Raw genomic sequence first — 14,507 nt, forward strand, 5'->3', positions numbered from 1 at the left:
TTGCCAAGGCGTAATAAGGAATATCTTGAGGCTGACTGTGCACTTAACATTTTAAACTGCTTCACGCAAATGCGTCATGTGGAGGTCTTTGAAAAATTTTGTCGGAGTATTCTGCCTGGGGACGTACTGCTCCCGTTTTTGTCCGTAACAGCTGAGTTAGTTCGCGTCACGTTTGTGTATAATTTCATTATTACATAGCTCATCTGGCTAACTGGTTATTTTTTTTTTTATGGACAGTTTTATTAGAATTTGTTTTCCAAACACTAGACCTGTTTCCATTTACCGACTCTAATACTCCTTTTTTTGTAACTTACTTTGTTTAAATAGCTTGCCTTTCTTACTTTATCCCAGAAGTATTGAAATGCTAGGTGTTAAAAGTGGGGCTCAGTACACATCAGCAGCATTCTCTGAATACTGGTTGAAAGAGTGAATGCTATCCCATCCAGTCAGGTCTGAATAGTAATTTCTTCTGGTTTTTATTATGGCCAGGTAGGGGGAATTCCGTAGTTGAGAGAGAATATGAGCTGTGTCATATTTTCCCCCTGTTGCTTGAATGGAGTCTTAAACACAAAATTCACATGCACACGAAAGGCTGGGTGAGGTTTAGTAAATTGAATGTAGGATTATTGTTTGTGTCCACAAGACAAAGCCCTACATCACATTTAGCATAATTTGTGGTCTTAAATTGGACTGATTTAGCAAGGAGAGTGAAATAATCTCTCATCCTGTCCAAAAGGCGATACCTCCAGACCAGCATTTAATTGCATTGGCAAAGTAACTTTGGGGAGGTGGCCGTAATTCTGGCTGCATTATTCTTGGTTTGTGGCTAAATTGAGATCATCACTTTCTCCTGGTTGCACTTTCTTTATTGCTCTTCACAGTAATCGGATGAATGCTGTGAGAGAAGCTTAGGGGGAGCTGGAGGGTGAGACGGGGGGCGGGGGTGAGTGCGAGGCCCCCGGAGCAGGCTGGTAGTCACCGAAGAGCTGTGCCTCACACAACTTCACGTTCTGGGGAGAGAACAGGTAAGCTGACAGCACCCAGGGACTCAGCAGGCATGAGGAATTTCTTTGTGATCACTTACTCAGAGTGAATACTGTTCATTTACCAGAGAGCGTGCTACTGACTACACACCTCGAGAGTGTGCTTTTGAGGCCAGATTGTACAGGTAGGGCTCATACGCGTCCGGGTTGGTGTCCAAGAGTACAGTTTCTGGAAGTGATTTCTGGCTGCCTGAGTTTTCCCATTAAAACCTCTCCTTTTATCTCCAGCCCCAACCAGCCACTTCAGTAACTAATCCACGCCTTGCTCATTTTCCATCAGGACCACTGCCACCTCCCAAGTGTCTGAATCCAGGCTGACTCACATTCTCCACAGTCCCTTCCTCTGGTGAAGGCATTTCTCTTGCCTTTTTACCAGGCCGCCTTCCCTCTAAAAGAAGTCAGGTCACCGATGCCTTGGACATTTTATGAGCCGAAATCGAGGACTCAGAACTGTAATGAACAGTGTGCCTGTCCTCTTTACTTTTGTTCTGCTGGGACTTACACACTGGAGTTCTTGCAGGGGGTACCTCCTGAAATAGTTTCAGTGTCTGTTTGGAATTTGACGCATACCTGTGTAGTAGCTCTAAGCAAAGGTGCTCCCGGTTTTTCCCAGTCTTCTGGAGTACCCTTCTGTCCGCCCCTCCCGGAGGGTGCCGTTGGGACGGGAAGTAAATGTACTGACATAAGACATGACACTTTCTTGTGCTGGACCCAAGGCCCATGTCCATGGTGTCAGGAGCCTGGATAGTCTTCGTGTGAGAGTTTACATGAACTGTGGACAAGTTGACGGCCAGTGACAAATGTTTGTAGAAGACTGACTCAGCGACTGGCACGGATAAGGTATCATCTGTGGGGAGTCTTTCCGCTACCAATGGAGAGTTAATACTTTTGAGGTAAAGATGCCTTTGGCTTTTACTTTGGTATTTGCAAGTATATACTCCAGGGAAGGAAGACTCTTAGGCCCTCACTCGTTTATTATAACCTTTAATCTGTCAGCTGGTATTCATATCATGCTACTGAGTTGGTTCTTCATATTTCTGTGTAATAACAGTTCATTGATCTGTTGCTAATCTGATGTAAACTGTGTGTGTGTGTGTGTGTGTGTATCGATCAAGGTGTAAAGGCCAGAAGCCAAAATCATAAACGAGATAGGTTGAATAGTTCATCATTTAAGGTTGAACTTCCAGTGTGATTTAGTGCAGTGTTAAGAGAACAGCTCTTCAGATATCCGACTCTTGAAACAGCTTGACGAATCTGTCATCACCCAGGAAGGATCTGGAGTTTGCAATCTTTCTTCTGGTGGAGGTGAAAAAAAAGAAAAACAAAAAAACCCGAAGGAAGCCAACAGTTGTACTTAGGAGACATTGTATGACAATTATAAAAGCGTTTGTGCTTGGGAATACTCACTTTTATGGGCTGTTGATGGCACTCTCAAATTCTCTTTTGCCCTTTGAGGGAACATTTCCATTTCTACTCTACTGAGTTACTAACCTAAGAAAAACCTACAAAAAAAATAAGACGGATATGTGAATCGGATGGTCATACTCGAGTTTCATCTCTCTTTCCTGAGAAAGAAAAACAAAATGTGTTGCTGGCATTCCTTGCGAGGAGCGGGGCTCCGTATTCACACTCAGCGATTTTGTTTCCGTAGTGGTCCCGCCAAACATAGCAGAACTGAAGAATTTGGAAGTGCTCAACTTTTTTAATAACCAGATTGAGGAGCTGCCCACACAGATCAGCAGCCTTCAAAAGCTCAAACACCTGAACTTGGGGTGAGTATGGGTGGAAGAGGAAGGAAGGGGGGTGCAGGCTGTGGGGCGAGTGGGAGCGCGTATGCAATCACCCAGGGGGAACTGACCTCCAGTTTTTTCCTGTGTTGCAGGTTTTTAACAAAAGTTTTATTGTTTTAATACCTCTTTTCAATGGCCTGCAGTAGTGCATATCTATTTGAGTAGTCATTGAAAAGCTAATTGTTTGTACCATAAGGGAGTTTTTTTTTTTTTTTTTATCGTATTTTGTTTCCAACTAAGTTTTATTTCAGTTAACGTGGACCAGGAAGGGACTTATTTGCATAGCATTAACTGTTCAGAGCAGTTGTAATCTGGTTGATCATTCTCTCTGCGTTTAGTAGAAATTGCTTACAAAAGCGCCTTCCTTCTATGGAGGGCGGGAGGATACATTTCCGAACACTGCCTCATTGATTCTTACAATTCTTTTATATAGCCCAGAGGTTATAATCCTCTGTCTTTCTTTATGCAAAGGTGAAGAGAGGAGGTTTGATTCAGCTGAGGTGGCAGAACCAGGCAGCAGTGAATGATAATAATACCATCTATTGCTTTACAGTTTTCAAAGTCCTCATGCCGGTGTTTGACCCTCTGAACGATTATGAGGGAGGGAGGGCAGGCGGTACTGCTTTCATTTTGTGTAGAGGAAGTCAAGCCCTTTCTGAGAGCTTCAGTTGACTTGTTCCTGGTGCCCCTGAGCTTCGTGACAGAGCTAGGCGGAGAACCCCGTTATCCAGGGTCCACGCCCCTCCATCAGACACCACAGATGCCCCCAGAACTTGGGCTCCCGAATTCCAGCTTCACTGTTGTAGCTGTTAGATGAAGCTACCCATTCATGCTTCATCTGCCGTGTGAAGCAATATATTCATTAAATTATAACCATTAAATGCTCTAGTTTAGTTAGTGGTTTACATGGAATGGTGATAGAAGCTGGCCAGGTATTTATCAATTTAATAGGAAGCAATCACGAAAAAAAACACCTTATTCATGGAATGATTTTTAGTCGAGCTCATTCTTTCCACGGGGAGTGTGATTAGACACTCATTTTATGTTCGCTCTGGTTTAGATAATCTTGGAAAGATCCATGAGCATTCTTTTTCCTGATGTCTGAGGGGAAGTAGCGCTTAAAGGGGGGGGGGGGGCGTCACTAAATCAGATGGCTTTTTTCCCCCCTACAAATACAGAGATTGTACACCCATCTGGCAAAGCAGAAAAGAAAGGATCCTTTGTTTATATCTTTGTTTTGAAAATTATTAAGTCCTATGTTTAATTTGTATGTAAGCCAGAAGCTAAAACTAGATGTATTTACTGGACGCATAAAACTAGATACATTCTTGGGATCCCTGGGTGGCTCAGTTGCTTAAGCTTCTGCCTTCGGCTCAGGTCGTGATCCCAGGGTCCTGGGATCGAGTCCCGCATCGGGCTCCCTGCTCAGCGGGGAGTCTGCTTGTCCCTCTTTCTCTGCCCCTCTCCCCCCTGCTCATGCTCACTCTCTTCTCTCTCTCTCAAATAAAGTCTTAAAAAAAAATTTGATACATTCTTACTGTTAATTTGTTGATTCATGTATTTAACCAGTTCTTCACATAAAAGGCGCTAGGAGCAGTACCTGGCGGGTAGTAAGCACCATGGAAATGTTAGCTATTATCACCACCACCATCCTCATCATCATCGTTTTATTTATTATTTCGTTTATTTCGTGACTGTGATCTGTGTCAGGAACCTTGCTCGTGTTGGGGCTCAGTGGTCAAAATCACAGTCCCTGGCCTTAAGTATGGGGCAGAGCCGGCTGTTGGGGAGCAGTGGGAGTCTCCGTGGGGCCACTGACACGCCCGAGGTGGTGGAGACAGGGACGAGGGTGTCAGTCCACAGCAGAAGCTGTCAGAAGGATTCCTGCAGGGGGCAGTATTTGAGCTGAAACTTGATGCAGGGAAACGAATTTCTCAGACTCAGAAGCAGAGGGAAGGCGCCTCAGCCTGGGAGAAGGACAGGACCAAAAGCTCAGGGTACTGCACGTTCCAGGAGCTGCAGGTCGTTGAGTGTTGCTGAGTGTAAAGTGTGAGGCAGGGAGCGGTAAGGTAAGGGAGGAGGCCGGACGAAGAAGCATGAATGCTTGCTGTTTATTTACTGAGTACTTCCTGAGCTCCCAGCGGAGGGTCAAGCACTGTCCTGGGTAGTAGCTGTCCAGCCTTTATGGCACGTACATCACAGGTGGGGAAACAGACGGTAAACACAGGTCTCTAACTGCAGGGAGGCAAAGGCTAATGAAGGGCCCTGTGTGCCAAGGAAAGGAGCTCTGATTTTGTCCTGCTGACCATGGAGGAGTTTTTACAGCCGACTAGCAGCTATGAGAAAAGGTTTGGATGTGAAAGGTCATGTGGAGGGGGGGGGTTGGGTAAGTAGCCTTAGAGGTCAGGAGACCCGTAAGCATGTGGGAGATTAGCATTCCAGGAGAACTGGGCAGTGACAGTGAAGGCGGGGGAGGGGTTTTAGGTGACAAATAGGAGATAAAACCGACAAGACAGTAGCTGATGGGATGGGGTGATGCCTGGGGGTCTGTCGTGGGCAGCTGAAATGGAAGTAAAGACGGGGACAGTTGTGGAAAGAACATCATGAGCTCAGGTGGTTTTTGGTTGGGTTGGAGGTACCTTAGGACAGAGTTACAAAGGTTTTTTTTTTTTTTTTTTTTTTTTTTTTTTAATCAAACGCATCTTAGTTCCCTCTGTTGTTTTCAGAGCTGTTTGCATTTTTGGGCTCTCGGTATTCTATTGATTGTGTAAAGCTTTCTGTAATTACATAGCTGTATAGATGGGGTTGTCAAAGTTTGAACAAAAATTCTTCGTTCTCTGGGAGAGGAATTGACGTGAGTTTCAGTAAAGGATATTTCTGTCCTCAAGTGGCATAAAGAATTATACCTACATAGCCCTGTTTAAGGCAAGTCATAAATAGAGGACTCCTTAGAGTAAGCAGCTCAAATAAAAATATACACACCAAAAAACTCAACGCCAAAAAAGCAAATAATCCAATTAAAAAATGGGCAGAAGACATGAACAGACATTTCTCCGAAGAAGACATCCAGAATAGCCAACAGACACATGAAAAGATGCTCAGCATCACTCATCATCAGGGAAATGCAAATCAAAACCACAATGAGATATCACCTCACATCTGTCAGAATGGCTAAAATCAACAACACAAGAAACAACAGCTGTTGGTGAGGTGGTGGAGAAAAAGGAACCCTCATCACTGTTGGTGGGAAGGCAAGCTGGTGCAGCCTCTGTGGAAGACAGTATGGAAGTTCCTAAAAAAATTAAAAATAGACCTACCCTATGATCCAGCAATTGCACTACTGGGTATTTACCCAAAGAAAACTAAAACACTAATTTGAAAAGATTTATGCACCCCTATGTTTATTACGTCATTATTTACCATAGCCAAAATATGAAAGTAACCCAAGTGTCCTTCAGTGGATAAATGAATGAAGAATGAGGGGTGTATATACACACATTAGAATATTGTTCAACCATAAAAAAATGAAATCTTGGCCATTTGCAACGGCATGGATGGACCTAGAGAGTATAATGCTAAGTGAAGTAAGTCAGAGAAAGACAAATACCATATGATTTCACTCATTTGTGGAATTTAAGAAACAAATGAACAAAGACAGAGACCAACCAAAAAAACAGACTCTTAACTGTAGAGAACAAACTGATGGTTACCAGAGGGGAGCAGAATGGGGGTGGGGGTGGGTGAAACAGGTGAAGGGGATTAAGGAATGCATTTGTGGTGATGAGCATCGGGTGATGTATGTGGAAGTGTTGAGTGCCTAAATTGCACACGTGAAACTAATATAACACTGAACGTTCACTCTACTGGAATTAAAATAAAAATTATGTATATACACACAGGAGACCCTACAGCAGAGCCTTTAGGCCACACATAGGCAGATTTCGTTCAGCATGCTCAACCAGAAGTTGCTTTTAAAATTTTATATAGTATTTGCTGTTTATTCTGATGATGGCAAGGCCTGAGAGGATTTTTAGGCCATGTGAATAAGTCAAGTTGTATTATGTTTTTAATTCTTTAAACGTGGTTCATTTTACAGAGTTAATTTCCACAAAATATAAAGCCACATTGGCTACTTGTCGGTAATTATTTCTGGGATAATCTGACTGCAGAGACACCATCCCCAACTCCTCTGGAATAATTTTTGACCCAGTGAGATGCTGGAGCTCATCTTGTGAAACTTAGAAGTTTTCACCAAGCGTGTTGTTGAGTGTTCACAAATTTGGATTTTTTTTTTTTTTTTGGGCTGAGTGTGTGAGCGGGTCACTGTGGATATACGAAAAATTGTTACCTTTAGCTAAGAAGGTTTTATTGAAGCAAGAAGAACGCGAGAGGACCTCTGGAGGTCGGGACGTTCTAGAAAGGGAAGCATTAAGTAAGGGCCTTCCTAGCTTGTGAAAAAGAGAAAGAAAAAAGAGGCTGACCAGCCTTCAACTACCTGGTTTTACAAATTTCTACATCACATGCAGGCACTTTGCCATTTCCAAAACACACTGGGAAAAATGTCCAGGGGCCATCAAAAGAATTTATACCATTATGGTGCGAAGGAGCCGTAAGCAACTTTGAGAACACTGAAGTGATGTGAGGGTCCGCTGGTAGGACACAAACAGGAAAACCACACTGGATAACTCAGGCTGCCCGCAGTGGTCTTCTCCCAGGGTGAGCTTACCTGTTTGAGGCACAGCGTTTCTCAAAGAATGACTTGGTGAAAAATACCTGGTTCCAGCTCTCGTTTCTTGGGAACGATTTGCGAGCCACAGATCTTTCTACGGGCTTCAGATTTTTCAGCTCTCATCCTCCTGCCCATCCTGCTAGGAAGGTATGGCTGTCCTCATTTTACAGTTGAAGAAACTGGGTCTCGGAGCAGCTGACTCACTTCCCCAAGGCCATCCGGCTAGTAACGCTAGAGCCAGACTGCTCATCTCACCTCGCTCTGTTCTGCCCCTGCCTCTGCTCTAAGCTCTCCCGGGAGCCTGGAGCGCGCACAAATGGGGGAATGGCAGGCAGAGGGAGAAGCAGCCTCCCCGCTGAGCAGGGAGCCCGATGCGGGGCTCGATCCCAGGACCCTGGGATCATGACCTGAGCTGAAGGCAGACACTCAACTGACTGAGTCACCCAGGTGCCCTGTATGGAGGTCATTTTATTAAGTGTAAAGTTAACCAATGACTTTTCTACCCAAGAGGTAGAAATCACTTTTCTCTTGGTTTCCTCTTGTGTTGTCAGCTCTTGTTTGGCCTGGCTGGTGGGTGGTTGGCAGGTGTGGACGGGATTATATCTAGTGTGAGAAGGCTCGAGGCCTAGAATTATTTTAGCATCACAGTCTCTCCGACCTTTCAGTATCTCAGCTTATATTAGATTTAAAAAAAAAAAAATGGTGAGCGCTGTGAATTGTTTCAGACTGATGAATCACAAACCTGTACCCCTGAAACAAATAATACATTATATGTTAATTTTAAAACCTCAATCATTCCCTGTGCCGAAATAAAATGCAAAGTTTAAAAAAAAATTTTTTTAGGGGCTCCTGGGTGGCTCAGTCATTAAGCGTCTGCCTTCGGCTTAGGTCATGATCTCAGGGTCCTGGGATCGAGCCCTGCATCGGGCTCCCTGCTCCGCGGGAAGCCTGCTTCTCCCTCTCCCACTCCCCCTGCTTGTGTTCTTGCTCTCGCTGTGTCTCTCTCTGTCAAATAAATAAATAAAATCTTTAAAAAATTTCTTTTTAAATCCTCTTTTAAATATGTTCAAAGGGAACCACATTAAGAAAAATAAGAGTCTTGGGCGCCTGGGTGGCTCAGTCAGTTAAGCATCTGCCTTCGGCTCAGGTCATGATCTCAGGGTCCTGGGGTCAAGCCCCGCATCGGGCTCCCTGCTCAGCAGGGAGCCTGCTTCTCCCTCTCCCTCTGCCTGCCGCTCCCACTGTGTATGCTCTCTCTCCCTCTCCTGTCATATAAATAAAATCTTTTAAAAAAAAAAATAAGGGTCTTGAAGAAAATAAGAAAATAGATTTCATTGGAGATACACATAATATTTTGATTTTCGGTTATGATGAAATACACGTGACATAAAATTTGCTGTCTTAACCGTTGTTAAGTGTACGATTCTATAGCAATAAGTATATTCACATCGTTGTGCAGCCAATCTCTAGAAGTTTCTCGTCATGCAAAACGGACTCTGTATCCATTAAACAACAACTCCCTGTTTCCATCCCCCTCAGCCCCTGGCTCATTTTGAACGTTAGTAGTTGCAGAACAAAAAAAGTGGTTCTTTTTTCCCTCCCATTGGGACGAATAAATGAAATAAAGCCAACAGTCTAAAAACTACAAACTTACTCTGTGTCTTTTGAGGAATTATTATTGCTACATACATGAGGAAGTTCTTCTCTAGAAGGACAGATACTTTGTGATGATTTGAAATTTTTCTGTAACACAGTAAGCATCACCATTGCAGAAAATGAGACATTTTCAAATATTCCATGACCATGGAGATTCTCTGACTACAATTACTGTGTTGGTTAAAAGAACATAAAGTGATGGCAGAATTATGGCCTCTTCTGAGCTTTCAGTCTCTCACATACGGCTCGTAGGCCTGTGACACAGAGGTGATGTGAGCATTGTCTGAATGTATGTTTTGTGTGTGACGTCTTGGATTTTTTTTCCCCCCAACCACAGCATGAATAGACTAAACACTTTGCCTCGAGGATTTGGCTCCCTCCCAGCTCTTGAGGTCCTTGATTTGACTTACAACAACTTGAATGAAAATTCTCTTCCCGGAAACTTCTTCTACCTTAGTAAGAAACTTTTAATTCTATAAATCTCCTTAAAATGGTACTTTGCGTTCTGAAAGTGAAATTTATTTGCCAGGGCCCGAACTCCAAGAGAAATTATTGGACGTATGTATTTTTTTCTTCACACATTTCTTTTGAATATTCCTTCATAGCTCAGCAGTCTGTATATTTGATATATAGTTACCTGACACCATTGTGCTCAAGTGGACTTAGTAATGTCATATTAACTTCCGGATGGAGATTATGTACCTAAATGAGATCAAGTCTCACATTTAGCTAAAGAACTTGACTTTTCTTTTTTAAAGAGCATGCCAAAAAAAAAATGATAATGTGTGTGTCCTCCCGTGTTGCTGTTAACCATTTGTAAGCTATGTCCCCAAAGATATTCCAACCAATTATTTATAAAAATACCCTTAATAAACCACTAACAGAATTTTTTGACGCTTCCAAGCAGGATTCTTGTTTTAAGTCTTTTGAAAAGTAATCTCATTGATGTAGTCTATTTTGTCTGTAGTATGCAATCAAACATGAAGAAATTGTTTGTCACAGATAAACACACCTTATCTTTTCACCTGTGTTCTATGCAAACAAATTTCTTGCTGCAGTTACTCATAAAAAATGAGGAAAAACTGATTTTTTTCTGAGAACTCACAAAATATTTAGGAAAGATTTGCTTTCCTTAAATGAGTGTTCTGCTTCTCCAAATAGTGACAACACGTATGGCATCCAGCGATTCTGAATTTTCTGAGCTCGTCTCCAAAATTTCATTTATAACCTTATGCATATTCTCATTCCCAGACTTTGTCAAGCACATGAAGCCAATTCTAAAATATTTTCTTGGGCCATGAAGGAAATTTTGTTGTGTATATTGACATAGAGTTCTGTCGAATTTTAAAACATTAGAATGTAATTGAATACCTGTAAGCAAACAAAACAGACAAATCTGATTATACGTCTCCTTTTTGGTTAGGGATCAAAAAGATGCCTTAGAATGTTCTCCTTCCATAGTTTGGGGGTCATGTTATCACTGTGTAATATTGTGAACAAGTTTCTGATCACCGATATTCTGCCTAAATTAGGGTTTCTCTAGTTTTAAGCTCCATGTCATTATGTCAGCTCCTTTGTTTTCATTTGTTTTTGTTGTTAAGGCTAGAGAAATAATAATAATTAGTCTGATTACGGAAACAATAAACTGTGATTATGGTCTTCCTCACCAGAAAGCCTTTTAGTTGTTTATTTTTAACAGAGTCACATTTCAATGATAGAGCTCTTTTGTCCTCAGCGTTGATACAAGTGACACTGGTTTTCTTGGTTACCCTTTGGATGCAGAGCATAAATGTGTATTGGAAATAACAGAAGACAAATAGCTATCTTTTTTGAAAGCATCTTGCAACCCTGTGCCAAAAACTGCTGTTGTCCAGAGTTGTTAATTGTGTCAGTCCTCTTGGATATAGATGTTTTCCTGAACACACCAGCCCCACAATAAGCCAGTAAATCTAAGTTTGACCTGCTTCTTATTATTGTGGGCCCTAGGTGTGTCATAGGCTTTTCACCGAGCTGGGGTTATTAATCAAAGCTGACTCCCTTGTATTGATCAGACCTCAAATGGTTGGATTCCGTGCCACCCTGTTTATATATTGCTGTTTAATTTGCAGCCACCCTGCGTGCACTCTATCTAAGTGACAACGATTTTGAAATCCTGCCGCCAGATATTGGGAAGCTCACAAAGTTGCAGATAGTAAGTAATTTATCTAAATTCTTAGAAAATCAATTCACTTCTGCAGCCCTTGTAGGGGTGGAATCAAGTCAATTTGAGCAGGAGTACGGTTTGTTTTGCAGGAATCAACCACTCCTCCTGCTACTGTTTCTGGTTCATCTGCAGGCACTTGTAAATAAATTGAGGGGATTGAGCCTTTAGAGGAGAGAGGGCACGGGAAAGGACGAGAGTTGCTGTTGAGCGCCTCTTTACGTGAACACTGTTTTTGACAACTCCTTGTTTTCTTATATTTAGCTCAGCCTTAGGGATAACGACCTGATCTCGCTGCCTAAAGAAATCGGGGAGCTCACTCAGCTTAAGGAACTCCACATTCAGGGGAATCGCCTGACCGTTCTGCCCCCAGAACTAGGTAAGGTTGCTGATGAATGATCTTAGTTCGGGGTTTAATTAATAACAGTGATCCAAGTGCGGCAATTCGGAACAACCCTCGCTCTTCCTGGCAGGCACCCTCCACCGAGGTGCCCTTTCTGATCCTTTCTAGTAGCATTTGTCCTTGCCCAGGGGTCAGCTGTTACAGGTTGACCTGTCCTGCTGCTTTGTTAGGCAGCCACACGGCACCCAGGGCCCGAGAAACTGCTGAGGGGCGATCAGCCCGCTCAGCCCCTGCACGGTGTCGGGGTGGGGGGTGGGGGTGGGGGGCAGAGCCCAAGATTAGTAGTAACGGGCTTGCCTGGGGCTCCTCCTTTGCTAGAAATTAGATAAGAAAATTTTAAAAATTTTCTAATCAAACCATCACTCTTACTTTTTTTAATCTCTTAATTTTTAATTTCAGTCCCTTGAAAACTTGTAGCACCTAAAATATTTGTTACAGCTGCGTGAAAATACCTTTGCTAGTCATGCATCTGGTTCTCCTCTGATCCATCTCCAGTGGGAATTGTTAAATGTGTTCCAGCTGGGAACCCTTTGGTCCTGCTCCTGGGGCAGATGACTCTTAACACTCTGCTTGCTCAGTCACCCGGCCCAGGGTGGGCTTAGGACCTTCCTCGGAAAAACGTTCAAGCGTGTTATCCCATGGCCGAGGCTCTTCTGCCCTTCTGGAAAGGTTTCGTGGGCTTACTTCTCTCTGCTTGTGCAGACTGTCTGTGCCCTCTAACTTCTTCCGTCCATTGAACTCTATTGTTCCTCAAACCATGAATATTTGTCTTTCTGCTTCAAAAGAGCATCATTTTAAAAAACACATTTAACCCAAAGTTCTTGGAGCAACTACCTCACATGAGTTTGGTGGTTTGAAAGAGGCCAGTTACTAAAAATTGGAATGAAAGCTCCATGAGAGGGGGCTGGGGTTTTGTTTCTGCTCCCTGCTCTCTCTCCCCCCGTGCCTGCCAGGTGCTAGGCTTGAGGTGGGTGCTCAAGGAATGAGTCCTGAACAGGTTAATCAGAGGAGGGCCTCAGTTAGCAAGGCGCTTGGATGGCCATGCGCAGCCAGAGTTTGACGTCTGTCCAGAGCAGTGCTTCCGGTTATGGAAGCCACAAGCCACACTTCTAAGTGCCCATGGCTACCCTGTGGGAAAACATAGGTACACAATGTTTCCGCCAGCCGGGATGTTCCATGGGGCAGTGCTGGTCTAAAGGAAAAGCATTCACATGATTTCATGGAACAGACGTCGAGTTTCAGCCCCCCATACCCCATCTCCTTCAGCAGCTTTGTTGTAAAATGTCTGGAGGAATTGTACTGATTTCAAGGGCTGATAAGTAACTCAACACCTTCTCTTCACGGAGTTACAAGTAGACACGTCTTACTTTAGGAACAGGCCGGGAGATCAAGAAAAGATCTCTGCAAAAGTTTTTAAGGCAAAAAACTCGTTGTCAAAAGAAAAGAGTTTGTACAGTGATTGTTAACCATAGGGGATAGCATTAGTAATACCTGGGGGACTGTTGCAGAATACAAATACCTGCTTCTTCCCTGAACTACTAAATCAAAATCTCCATGTGTGAGACTAATTCTTTTTTTTTTTAAGATTTTATTTATTTGAGAGTGAGAGCACATGTGCGCAGGGAGAGGGGGTAGAGAGAGAAGGAGAGAGAAAATCTCAAGCAGACACTGTGCTGAGCGCTGACCCTGACACGGGGCTCGATCTCATGACCCCGAGATCACGACCTGAGCTGAAATCTAGAGTTGGACGCTTCACTGACTGAGCCACCCAAGCACCTCAAGACTAATTCTTACATAATTTCGAAAAGCTCACTCCATGCTTCTGGTGTGCATCTTTGGTTATTATGATTAAGAGAAATTTTTTTTTAAAGTATATTTTGTTACTCTTTTGTTTCATTTTTCAAGCCAAGAGGCAATGTAGGGCATTAATCAGTGATTTTTTTTTTTTTTTTTTGCGATTTCTATCAGATGCTACTTTGTTAGAAAAATAAACCCAGATGACCACCCACCTATGTACTTCTGTATTTTAAAAATCTTAACTCATAATGCTTATCCTATTTAAATATGGCATCTAGTTATATTTATCTAACATTTCTGTTAAGCTCTCCAGTAACAAATTATTATTATTTTTTTATTCAAGAGTAGAATTGAGGAGAAAGTCACTAAATGACTTTATTTTTTAAGGCACACCTAGGCAAGCTTAATCTCAACTTCTGCCTGGTGGCAGCTTCCCCTAGTTACAGGCAAATACTTAGCTGGAAATAAATGATAAACTCCTGGGAGTAGCTATTACAAATCTAATTTAAAGATGAAGACAGATGTATTCTTTATTTCTGAACGGCGATTTTTTTTTCTCAGAATCAAGAATAATATACTACATGGGAATATAATGATAGCTATTGTAATAGCCAGTACATATGAAGGTCTCCGGTGCCAAGGGCTCTGTGATGAGTGCTTTTCTTGCTCTATCTCCCGTAATTGTAAGACTCGTAAGCCGACTTTTTAGAGGTAAAAAGACGGGAGCCGAGGGACACCCATCGGGACACAGCTAGTGAGTCACAGAGGCTTGATTCGAACCCTGTCGGCCTGTTCTCCCGGTCAGGATTCCTAACCACCGTGGTGTTCTCGTTTCCGTTCGTGCCCACAAAAGGATTCCCAGAAAGCGGTTTCCAAGTGTGAATCAAGC

The 14,507-nt window shown here is 42.9% G+C and overlaps 1 protein-coding gene across 2 annotated transcripts in view; it reads left to right on the forward strand.

Annotated features, from left to right (window-relative positions):
• Window positions 1-14,507, forward strand: part of RSU1 (Ras suppressor protein 1) — a 201,604-nt gene that overhangs the window by 50,951 nt on the left and 136,146 nt on the right. For both annotated transcript variants that reach the window (XM_027594154.2, XM_027594155.2), the window contains exons 4-7: window positions 2,695-2,815; window positions 9,556-9,674; window positions 11,327-11,409; window positions 11,683-11,797. In XM_027594154.2, coding sequence (XP_027449955.1) covers window positions 2,695-2,815; window positions 9,556-9,674; window positions 11,327-11,409; window positions 11,683-11,797 — 438 coding nt within the window. The remainder of the gene's footprint in view (window positions 1-2,694; window positions 2,816-9,555; window positions 9,675-11,326; window positions 11,410-11,682; window positions 11,798-14,507) is intronic.

The sequence above is a fragment of the Zalophus californianus genome, chromosome 9 (genome assembly GCF_009762305.2).
Source record: "Zalophus californianus isolate mZalCal1 chromosome 9, mZalCal1.pri.v2, whole genome shotgun sequence".
NCBI classification, from domain to species: Eukaryota; Metazoa; Chordata; class Mammalia; order Carnivora; family Otariidae; genus Zalophus; species Zalophus californianus.